Below are 12,527 nucleotides of genomic sequence, written 5' to 3' on the forward strand. Positions count from 1 at the left end.
TTTCTCAAGGTTTTTTTTTTCTCTGTAGAAAGACCTGCCTGAAGAGTTAAAAGTCACAGTATCTGTGACCTCTTTGAACTCAAACAAACAAACCTTCTGGTGTCATCATCCTGGTTGCGTCCTCTCTGTGTGCGGACCCACTGCTCCAGCTGCTGCATGGAGCTGGTCCTGCTCAGACCGCGGTCCTGCTCGTGGGCAGGACTTTGCTGTGCGGGACCTCCGGTTCCATCAGACAGACCTGGCTCTCCGGATCCATTGAGCTGGGGGCCGTCGGTTTCCGTCACGGGCTGCGACGAGGTCACGCTGGCCTTGATGGCTGCAGCCTGAGCCGGCTGCAGTTTCAGGCTGTTGATTTTGGTGAGTGGGCGCTCACGATCCGCCCCATCCTTCTGGAAGCCGTAGCGCTCAGCGTCCCGCTGCTTCCTCTCATCCTCGTCCGTGGTGGAAGTGATTGCTGCAGTGCGCTCACGGTCGACCTCGCGGTTGCGCTCATTGTTCTGGATTTCTGGCTGCGTGAGCGGCTGCCTGTTATTGGACACATGGTTGATCTCTTGTGGTCCGCACTGCTCTACTTTTAACTTGTCCAACCTACGGGAGACATTGGGAAACATATTTGAGACATCGCAAGTAAATATTCAGCTAAATACAACAAAAACAGAAGAGAAAAATTAAACACCACTGCACACAGGAGTTGATTCTAGATTATTTTTACAACACGCAATGTGATATATAACATTTAAAAAACTTCTGTGTCATTCATGATTGCGTATTTTTCCAGTGCATATAAAAAGGATGTCTGAATTGGCACAGCCTTAAAGATGCTGTTGTTATTTTGGAGTCAGGAATTTCCTCAACTTTTATTTGTACTTATTTGTAGGTCTTGTCATCTTTTCGAAACCTCTTGAGTTTTCTTTCTCCCGCAGCTTTGTAACTGATCATTTCCTTTTTCTTTTTCTTTTTTTTTTTTTACTTAGATATGCTGGAAAACTTCCTCCAAATACATGTTCAATGCCATGGTATCACATTTCATTTTGTGCTTTTGGGGAGTCTGCATTCCCTCAAATGTCCAATTGATCCAAGCTGAACACAAAACCTTTTGCATGATGTCATTCATGGCATTATTCTCACCCACAAAATGCACAACAAAAAGAAAGTGTAATCTATCTCGTGTGCAGAGGGTGATAGTACATCAACTTTCCTGTGCTGAATATGATGGAAATAATACTTAAATGTGTGTCATCACAGTGAATGAATCAAGGACAGATCAAATACTATGGATGACTTAAAGCACTTCCTCTGTGAGCTCCAATATTAGAGACAGCTTTGAAACAAAACTAAAAGTGTGAAATAATAGAGCGGGGTGAACAATCTTATTTCCAGCTGCCAGAGAAACCCAGGCATGTAAAAGGAAATCTGATATTTCCAATAAAACGCAGCCTTTGTTGAGGCACGTCTGAAAGGTGGCGCGCAGCCCCCAGTAATCCATTTGTTCCCTCCTTCCTAGAAGACCTGTCTAACACTCAGTGGTCCCGGGGGACAGATGCAGAGGTAATGGACACCTCTACTCCTTAACCTAAGACAGACTCAAGGTCACAACTTCAAAGTTGGGCAAATTCCCCTCAGTAGCATGGCCCACTGGGTTACCAACAAGGGAGTTGCAGAAAAGGCATTCCTTCAGTTTCCACTTGTGTACTAAACAGCTGCTTTACAGACATGTAATGTCTTCTCCAGCTTTCTGCGACTCCCACACAGCACACATCGAGCCTGATGGAAGGTCATTTGGCCGTGCTCAAAGTGGACAAATGGCCGAAACAAGAATAACGACGGCTGAAATGAAGACACCTTTTGGTCTTGACAGATACAGAGCGGTGATACTAAATAGCCTTATAGCAGCATCAAACGGTCCCATTTAACAGGGCTATTTAGTGGATTTCAAGCACTACTGCTCTGTGTAATTACACAGTGCTTTACCATTACGCCTCTGCTCACCCATGTCAAAGAAGGGCATTAGAAGGCGGGCTGCCAAGTGACAGACATTTAACGCAGTTTAAAAAAGGAAAAAGAAAAGCAAATCCTGAGGACTCAGTCATCCTGATCAGCCGGCGCAGCTGTGCACAACACCTCCTCGTCCCACCGCACTGTGCATTTGACTGCAGACAGGACCACAGCATCATTGTCTACGTTACTCTGCAAGTCAGTTTTTATATAACAAAAAATATTGTATAATGTGAAAGATAGAAAATTGTGGCTTCTTCAAGAACCCCCCCAAGACCAGAGATGTCAAAAGTAGGTATTTGTCGACGACATTAGCAGGATTAATAGAGGCATTTTAAAAATGACTCGCTTCCAGAACATTGGCAGAGGGAGAGAACGCAGAGTAACAGAGTTACTAGCACAGAGGCAGAGTTATTAGCACATGATTTAAAAAAATGTCCTCGGAGGGTTTTTTTTTTTTTCCCCTCCCTCCATTTACAAGTGAAATTACCCACGAGGCAGCAATGTTCACATTAGTGAAGCTCTCACAAACCTTTTGACTGGCTCTGAATGCACAAGTGCAGCATCCGTCATTACTTTCATCCATGACTCCATCTCTTTGGCTGTGTCAGTGCAAAAATAGTATGTCCGCATGTTGGGATGCGTTGCCTGTTTTGAAAACGGACAGGATCAAGGACACGAAGCGTTACCTGGAAGGAGAAGACAAAAACAAAAGGCAAGATGAAAGACACTTTCAGTACTCACAGTACACTCCTTAAATATGGTAAGAATAAGAAATGGGCTTTATAAAATCGCATTTGTATACCTGGAAACATGTCTAAAAAAAATCAGGGTCATCCTATGTGTAATGCTAAGTTGTGCATATCAACCGCAGGAGAGCTTTAAAAGCAAGAGAAACATCCACGTAGACCCAACTGAGCCAGTTAAACACCAGGTGTGCAGGAAGAACGTGACACGATCGCACCGGGCGATTGATAAGACAGCTACAGGTGCCAGATGTGGTTCATAAACTGCTCAAAAGCTCTAAAAGGCAGTGTGGATGGAGGTTTATGGGAGAAGCCGGCGGAACCGGAGCGTGACAAAGACGAGAGCTGCAGTGAAACAAGCAAGGCAGAAGAAGGAATGGGCTGATAACACAATAGGCTGTACTGACAATGAAATATGAGGGAGAAACAACCAAGATCTACATACACACATGTCCAAGTGTTGTAAAATTGCAGTCATTTAGAAGAATTAACAAATCATCTGATATTTGGTCAGGGGAAAAAAAAAAAAAAATATATATATATATATATATCCTTTAACTTTTCTGGCTTGCTATAATAATAATAATAAAAAAAATAAAAATAATAATAAATCTAGCTAATATAAAATATATTTCCTGCTTCTCAAATGAAGCTGTAATAATTCTTTTTTAAAATTCTAATTCATATATGACCTAATTTTCAGGTTAAATACTGATTCTCAAAAGATACATTTGTTTTCTAGGTAATGACGTGTTACTTCATGTATTTTTCTTTCCACGTAACAGTGAGAAGATCTACCTTGTAAATAGTCTCGGCCATCTGTGCCTTGAAGATAAATCAACTCCTTGAGTCACCTCAATTTCATGCATTCCATCAGATTGGGGTGATAAATCGTCCACAGTAGTGTTCGGACAGTAGGACTTACCATGTGTACTGAACGACAAACACATTGTTCCACTGCTGGTCTGCTCACTCGTTGACCAACAAGCCGATGTATTTTTAAAGCCAGACACAAAAAAGAGAGGGACAGAATGTTTAGTGAGTGACCTCAATATCCTGTTTACCAAGATGTAAACAACAAAACCAGCCATGTCATTTCTTCAATTGCCTCTGAGAGCATTTGAGAACTTTTAATGACATGGTCATTTAGGTCACAACAACAAGAGAGAGAAAAAAAAACAACAACAAAAAAACAAAACAATATGCAGTCAGAATTCATTCCTGTCCAAAGGGAATCTTTCAAACTGAAGAGGTCCTGTCCTGCTTTTGTGTTTCTCTCGTCTCGCTTCAGTCTGAATGCACGCTGGAAAAGAAGTGGGCTGTGTGGTTTCAGAGACCTTGAGCAGACTCCTGGGCGTCTGTGCTTGGCTGTGCTTGGCAGGGCAACGCTGTTGTCCTGCTGCTGTTGTCTCTCAGGGTTTATGAAGAACCCGCAAGTCAAATACTGTGCAAATCAAAAACCCATAAAGTATGCCTGTTGTCTTGTAACTTGGGCTTTATGAAGCAACGCGGAGTATTGCAGTGCTCTGATGCTGCACCACTGACAGCAGAGATATGACAAGCCCCTCAGTCTGCTTACGTCAGCAAATTGCTTCTAAGGTTTTAAAAAAATGGTATTTAATCAATAAACAGTTTTTCTAAAGTAACAAAGTAAACAGAGAAACTGTTTCGAGTGAAGCACTGTGAAATTCAAAGAGTCAATGCAGCAAAAAAACTAAATAAAACAAAAAACATAAAAACCCGAGCTCGGGAAGGCTCATGTATTTACGTCTTTTTTGTTTAATGTGGATATTGATTTGTTTTTCCGTTTTTTGTGTTTCACGAGCACTAAACCATGCACTGTGCAGTCAAACTAAGTTTCAAAGAAACTAAAACATGCACTGACCTTAAAGGCATATTTTCTGTTAACATGGTCATCCACAGACAACATGGACACGTGAAAGCTTGGCAGGAGGATGCTGCCAAGTATCCCTTCCTCCTTTTCATCTGCAGAGAGAAAAGACGACGGCACAAAATATAAGGGACCATTTTATTCAGTTAATGTTACTGTGATTTTGCCCATTAATATGTTAACAAAGTACACAGACTATGAGGGAGCAGAGCTAAAATACAGTTGGGTTTTTTTCAGATGAGTAAAATGAGTGGAGAAGATGTGCACTGCCTCAATGTCCTTTATAGCTAGGCTGCTCTAATCCTCATTAAGTGAACAGACAGGGTTCCACGTTGACAATGGCGCACTCTCCACAGGGGGGATTAGATTGAATCCCAAGTTTTAAGCAGCGAGTAGCTTAGCTTCCCAATTTGATATTAGCAAATTACACTACTTACTACACAAAACCACAGCAGAAAAACAAACATTACAAAGAAAACAACAGCTGAATACCTATAAAGACATTGGTTTTGTTTAAATAGCGTACTTGTATGGTTTGCAAAAGTACATTACTTCATGTTGCAATGTGCTGTGTTGATCACGCTGGTATGAAAAACCTTGCTTTTTTTTCTCGGGCGCCACAAGACTGCTTCTAATTTTCACATTGAAAGCAATGATTTCTGAGATGAAAGTCTTTGACGCATTGGCATTTGAAAAATGTCCCAAAGCAGGCTAACCTGGCTCCGAAACACAGACACAGGCTGCAATGGTTCCCCGCACCAAGCCGTGTGTGTGACTTCACCACCCTTCATCACGCAGCGACGTAAACAAAGGTCAAGCCTCCGTCTCTGTAACTTTACCTGATCAGCAGAAACTGCTATTTGCCATTTTCCCAGGATGTTTAACACAGAATCTACTTGCCCCTTGGTGAATGGCTGAATTTCTATTGACACAGCCACTATCAGCGCAGTGTCGTGACACTTTGATGACATATCAGACTGAACATCATAACAACCCTATGAGATAAACGGGCCACTCTGACAAACCGCACACCCAGATGTAATAATGATCAACCTCCAAGCCGGCAAAACCCACGTTGTGATCTCGAGATGCCCCCGAAGGAGTTAAGGGCAGCAGATGTGAACTGTGGGCTTCTAATGTATTTGAAAGCATTAGCTGAACCTGCACTCACTGTTTATTTATCCATACGTCTATGTGTTTCTGCCCTGTAAACAAAACAAAACAAAGTTCCAACACGGAAGCTTGTTCAGAGAAGTCTGAGGATTAGCAACATTGTGGGCGATCCTGGTGAACATTAAGAAGTCTGATAACTACAGCAGGGAGCAGCTGCCTTTAGTTGAGGCAGCGCAGTTCGTGACCTTTCTACCCACTCTCTGCTGATGGATACAATTTCTCAACATATCCATCTGGATAAAGCCTATGGGTTGGCTGCTGTCTGTGGCTTTTGTCAGTCAGGGGGCGGAAAGAGGGCGACAGGAGTGGCAGACGCTAGAAATAACACAGACTAGATGTCAGCCTGATCAGCAGAAACGATAGCTATATCTGCATGAAGTCGCAGCGCTGGGATGTGTGGACTTATAGCAGGTGAGATTTATCTTTTCTCTGCGGCTGCAGTCTCGCGGCAGATCTAACCAGGAGTTCGCCTTGTTGATTTCACTTTTCAAAGTTCTCAGACATTCTCAGCTGTGTCAATATTTGATAGGAGCATTAGTGCCGCATGAGAAAAAGTGAAATCCCTAGTCAATGGCTGCTCGGTGAAAAGCAGGTTTTGAATAACAACACTGCCAAATACTTTGCAATGACAGCAAAGAGGAAACTTGAGGAAATACAAGGTGAAAAAAATTTAAATGACTAACCCGACGTCCATCGAGAAATTAGTTATGGTTTAGTGAATAACATAGTTCTTGCTCGGGTCTGAAAACAGAATTATTTTGCCAGGAAAATTTAGTTTTTCTTCTTTCTTTTTCTGTTTGTATGTTTGAAATGAATATTCATCATCACTCAGATCATTCAATTCAATTCAAAAATACTCGCACCTTCAGTGATCAGGAGATTCTGGTTCCAATCATGTGGAATGATTTGCAAGAATAAAAGCACTTAATTCAGCTTTATTTAAGAATAACTGGGTTGGCCAAATGTTGCAAACTATTAGATCGCCCCTGCTATGACCTCTCTCCACCAGTAGGGTTGCATCGAAGCCTTATTAAAAGACTTGGCACTGCTTACAGTGTCTTTCCAGCCGGTCCTGACGGGCTGCTTACACAGGGAATTGTATCCAGATATATTAACCATCAGCAGGAGCAGAGTTTGCAGCACCGAAGGTCACAACAGCACTTTCACTGCTAATGAAAAACCACTATTGCTGTTAGCGGTGTCAAAAAACATGATGTAACATGGAGGGAAAGCACTCACCTCTGTAGTAGAAGAGGCACAGGTCAGACAGCACAAACCATCTCTTTTTCCATAGTTTCATCCCTGTGCTGTCCTGAAATCAGAAGGATATGGTACATTTATTCCATAACCGATAGGAAATCCCCCCCCCTTTTTTTGGCAACACAATGATTAATCACTATAATAAGCTGCTTAAAGAATGAAAGTTGGTAAATTTCTTAAAATCAGCTGTTTGAAGTCCAGTTGTACAGCATGTCCACCACAAGGCAGGTGTCACTTTACTGTTTTTAGCGTTTTTTTCCTAAGAAAACGCGGTCCACAACACCTCATAGATCATAAAGCATAATGGAAGACAGAACAAATGTCAGACATTTCTTGGGTTTCTGTGAAGTGACTGCAATTTTCTTGTCAGGAGACTTGATTTCTGCCAGAAGACAGCGCCACTAAATGTCCTGTGCCGAGGTTTTCTTTAGTGTCAAATCAAAGTCCTTTTCACACTGCTGTTTGAAAAGGATGGAGGGTGAAGTAAAGGCTATTACCTCCCCCGTTCGTTTTAATGGAAAACTTGAGCAGAGTCCTTAATCGTAGATTCCACCCCGAGCACAAAAGCAGGGGGAGGGACCTCGACAACTCTGTCATTATGGTCAAACGGCATGTGGGCTGCAGTTTGCTTAAAATGGAAATTCACTTCCACAATCCAGCATGTTTAACACATTAGTATCACAGATTCACAATACCAAATGCTGTTCGGGACGTTAACGGAAGCAGCAGCTCAGAAATGCAGCGATGAGAATCGAATCGTCTCGTGTAAATTAATTCACCACCTTCCCTCCATTCAATCAAGGTCTTCGCCACTTATTTTATAATGTGTTCATGAAGAAACTTCAAACGTTCCATCAGATCTCGCTCTGTCGAGGCTTTCACCATTGCATCAATCAGTGTGGCATTTTGTTCTCCCGCTGGACCAACTGAAGGGCTCCAGCTTTCCCTCAGCCAAGGGCTTCAATAGCTTCCAGGTTTCAATGAGGCAGGAAAAGAAAAGTGCAAATCCAGCTTTTATTCGGAGTAGCAGATTTGCGAGTCGTTCGCTTGATCTACGTCACCCTGATTGAGGTCTCTCAAGGAAAAGCAGCTGGCAGCTGCACCAAAGGAAGCCGTCACGTGTTCACAAAACAGTGCGGAGCGCTCGCAATCACAACTTAATTAGCCTTCCAGTGAGGGAGCTGGAGAGTCCAGTTTGACTAAAAGCTGCTTCAAGCATCGTCTTTTCACACTAAGGTAAATAAAGTAATTACGGAAGACAACAGCTTTCTTAAATTGCCTGAATCACGTTGATTATAAACGTTTGAGAGTTATCGAGATGTTTAAATTTATACTGAATGTCTAGCTGATCTTTTACACTGCAAATATAAACAATTAGTAAAAGATAGAATTACCTACTCAGCTTCTCAATACAAATGAGTACAATTGATACAATTCCTTGTCATTTACTCTTCCTCACCTGTTTATAAAGCCAGTTCCTCTTGATTACTGGGGCGCTGGGATTCCTCCTGATGGAGTTTGACCGTTTCCCAAAGTTATGAATTTTTTTAGAAGGTCTTGAGGGCTGAAACACACAGTGTCAAGTCAAGTGAGCTCATTGCAGGCTGGGTTACCCCCCCGTCTCGGTTCATCGCTCACTCTTCCTGCTGGACTACTGGGGTTCGCAGCGTAGTCCGAGCTGCCCACGTAGTTGGAGGCCTCGCTCATAGTGTTCAGTGGCCGCTCCTTCTTCTCATTCGCTGGCACTTTGGAGGCAGATCTGAACAAAAGACACAGAGCGTGTCGGTGAGTCATCAGTCAGAAGTTCAAGGGCTTCGATAAAGATAGGAAAACGGGAGGATGCAGACTCTGTCATCTGCTCTCCTTATTTCCCCCCCTCTGATGTTCAAACTCTGTTATAATGAGATTTCAACACAGACTCGTGAATCAAACCAATTACTCCCACAATGTCACTGGAGATACATCAACAGTCAGTAAAGGCTGCATGACACATTGAACTGAGGCTGATGCCGAAGCAGGGTCTTTAAGTCTCGAAAACATGAAAGCATATTAAGTTTAACACAACTGCTGGAGGATATAAGACCTTGTGAAATTAGTTTACTCTGGTCCACAGAATTACCATATATTCTTCAATGTTTTCAAAAGTCCTGGTTCCCAACTGGTGTTCGAGATTATATATAGACGTGTGAAAGAAATCTATGATAAGACTTGTATAAAACTTCGAGCAGGCTACTTTTATTGTATGCTTAAAGCTCAATCTGCTAAGAGATTTGGGATAAAAGCCTGAAACTGGAATCTCCCACCGGTGACACGTCACGCTAACGTGGACCCACTGTGGCGACCATTCAAGGAGCAGCCCAAATGTACGAGCTTTCATCAAGAGAAATAGCGAAAGGAAATAACTAAATAATTAAAAGATTAAATAATAATGCAGAAACCCTGTTGTGAACACCTTGTTCTACCACTCTAGCCATTTCACCTTCGCTCATAGCAGGTTACTTCTGAACAACACCTGGGTCAAACCGCTCGGACGATCGCGTGTCAGTCGCCAAGACACAACTGTTCACATTCAACACAAGCAAACTCTAGATCTAAATGTGGGTTAGTCCAGGCTCCATGCTGTTAATAATCACAGTGCACAACAATGCAGATCATCACCAACAGGATCGCAAGGATGCACAGGGATGTTCATTCCCGTGCAGCATGGCGAGAGGTCCCCGCATACCCCTCAAAACAAGGACGAGATCAAAAAAAACAAAAACAAACAAACAAAAAAAAAAACCCGAACACAGATTGACTGTCTTACCTGGATTTAAATGATACATTACATAATCTGTGAAGCGGCAGTACCCTAATGTTCTTCACACATGAAAAACACATCTCATGACGAGTGAAGAGGACCCACTGAATTCTCCGTTGGTCATATTTTCAATGAATTTGTCGCAAAAAATACTTTTTAGCACCCCCAGAATGTAAGTCCTAACTCAACTCTAATATATGACACTTAATGAAATGAAAACATGAAGTTGGAGGAGTGGAGAGTAGACGGACTCTGTCGTAAGGGAGATATGGTTCTATTTGATGCTCTATTTGGCACCAGACCATGTCTGAGCTGCAAATAATTAGTTTGGATCCGATAATCAATCTGCGTGTGGTGAAACTGAAAAGTAGTGTGTGTGTGTGAGTGTGTGAAATCGGTGGCTTGAGTGTAAGTGCAGGCTTGTGAGTACATGCTCATTAAATGGGGAAAATAGAAAATGAAAATGTATTCTACATTACAATAGTACACCACTAAAAACATACAGCCATATGCTTTACCACTACTGAGGAGCAAAAGAACTGCAATCATGCTCCAATGGCAAAAAATAATAAACCATTATTTGACCTACATGAAACACATGAAATGAAGCTTTGATCGAGTTCAGTATCACATTCAATCGCACAAAATAGAGAAAAAACATGACTAACATAGATCTGCCACATGCTGGTACTTTAAGCTTTTTAAAATAGTTACTTATCCAATAAAAACTAAAATCTTCTGATATCTAGAGTTATCAGATTATATAAACAGCATGAAGTGATATTCTTCATCAGATGACAGTTAATTAAAAGAGCAATTGGATTAAAACAACTACTATTTATTTGAACATTGCATTTGTGAAGTGCATCTAAATGCTTCTTTTTTTTTTTAAGCAGATTGCAATTATTTTAATACCCCCCAATTATCATATTGCTATGGTCTTGAAAACAATCGCTTTGTCAGATTGACTGACAAAACCTGAGTCAGCACTTAAACAAAAAAGAAAAGAAAAAGCCCTATGAAACCAAAGCCGTCAGGATACGACTTCAAAGAAAAATGTATTTTTTTTATGCATTGCTCATTTCAGCTTCCCCATTGTTTATCAGCAATTTACATAAGTCGTGACCACCGAATCACCAAAGGGCTGCCTCTGAAATGATCACAAGAAACCCCACATGAATTGGGTTTCTATTCACATCTTCAATGTGGTGTCTGGAACCAATGCCTGCTTTAGATGACTGTTTTCTGGTTAAGGTTGAATTTTTGTGTCCGACAGCAGCAGCCCACAGTGGAAAAGATTGTAACTTAAGACCACAGTAATAGCTGTGGCAGGATACCAGGAGCAATGCTCATCTTTGTGTTTACAGCAGCTCTGTGTCAACAGCGAAGTCACTGAACCTCGGCTGAAAAGGCCACATGACCTCCTGTCTTCAGCTTCAATTTAGAAAACAAACACGTAAACGCGTACAGTCGCGTCGTCGGGCTGGGAGAAAACACCGAGCTCGTTCAGGTCATTGTTACTTGGTAATATGCTTCAAAGTCCTTTCTTTTATTTGATTTTTCAATTGATTTTTCCCTGCAGTGAAGTGGTACAGCCTGGTCACATCAATTTAATGTATTAAACAAGAATAAACTCTTCAAATAAACAAAAAAAAAAACAAGCAATTCTAAAAGTCTGTATCTTTTGCACTAACCCACGTGCGTTACAGTGTCAGTCTACTGCCGGGCCCTGCACAGATTTTGAGCGCTTGTGTGAGCGTGTTGGTCTGTGTGTGCAGAAAAGAGCGAGGAGGGATTTATGCTGCCACTGAGGCTTGGCGCTCTAAGCACACTGAGGGGGGAAAAAAAAACACTGAACTGAGTGGCTGAGGGTGCATTTTAAATTGACCACACAGCATTCCTGCAGAAATGCACCTTTGTGTGCTGCTGAACGGGACTTTTTTTTTTTTTTTTTTTTTATCTTTTTTAATGAACAAAACACACAGAAGAAGAAGCACGCATGCTCAGATCACACATTGGGAGAAACATTTAAGAATGTTGCAAGTCCAATCAGGTAGCTAATAAAACAAAGATTTACACTCGTCTACTAACTTAATCTTAATTTATGATGCTAATTGTCTTGAGTGTGTGACGTGGTTTTCTGTTTGTTAGGGCTTGTTATTTAACACGAAGCAGCAAGAGAAAGTTGATCCGGGTAGTATTTACATATATTCGATGGCAATATGCAAAATGAGAAAATCACACAACTGTAGAGTCGCACAGGAACAACACAAGGATCCTCAGCATTGAAGCCTGTGCAGTTATAATTGGCAGGGCAAGGGAAATCACCTTTTCGTTGCAGCGTGTATCAGCGAGTGTTCAACAACTCTGTTTTGTATGTCTTTGAGCTAATGATGAAGCAACTCTTTTGTTAGAAGTGAAGGAAGCAGATTTCTCTTTGATTTCCTGGGAAACCATAAAACTGCCAACCATGACTGTGCTCTGAAAGATTTGTTCTACAGATCGGCTTTCACAAAGGATGTGCCATTTGACCTATGGCTAAACATCGGCAAGTGAAGCGTCTCCCCCCGTCTCGCTGTTCAGTAGTTCAGACAGTAAAAGTGCACCTTGTGGGACTTTGCAGTGCAAATACATGACAATTCATCAGGCAAAACATCATTCA

General features: G+C 41.8%; 1 protein-coding gene across 8 annotated transcripts in view; it reads right to left on the reverse strand.

Moving 5' to 3' along the window:
• The window catches only part of LOC308136564 (pleckstrin homology domain-containing family A member 5-like), a gene marked incomplete at its 5' end in the record, with an annotated part of 81,963 nt that overhangs the window by 20,678 nt on the left and 48,758 nt on the right, over nucleotides 1–12,527 (reverse strand). For 6 of the 8 annotated variants that reach the window (XM_080504927.1, XM_080504931.1, XM_080504924.1 and 3 more), the window contains 6 exons: nucleotides 94–588; nucleotides 2,528–2,643; nucleotides 4,627–4,727; nucleotides 7,045–7,117; nucleotides 8,525–8,629; nucleotides 8,704–8,824. In XM_080504927.1, the coding sequence (XP_080361053.1) occupies nucleotides 94–588; nucleotides 2,528–2,643; nucleotides 4,627–4,727; nucleotides 7,045–7,117; nucleotides 8,525–8,629; nucleotides 8,704–8,824 (1,011 nt within the window). Of the gene's footprint in view, nucleotides 1–93; nucleotides 589–2,527; nucleotides 2,644–4,625; nucleotides 4,728–7,044; nucleotides 7,118–8,524; nucleotides 8,630–8,703; nucleotides 8,825–12,527 lie in introns of those variants that run through there. The other 2 variants (XM_080504928.1, XM_080504929.1) reach the window with 2 other exon arrangements.

Source organism: Blennius ocellaris (genome assembly GCF_963422515.1).
Source record: "Blennius ocellaris genome assembly, chromosome: 11".
Lineage (NCBI taxonomy): Eukaryota > Metazoa > Chordata > Actinopteri > Blenniiformes > Blenniidae > Blennius > Blennius ocellaris.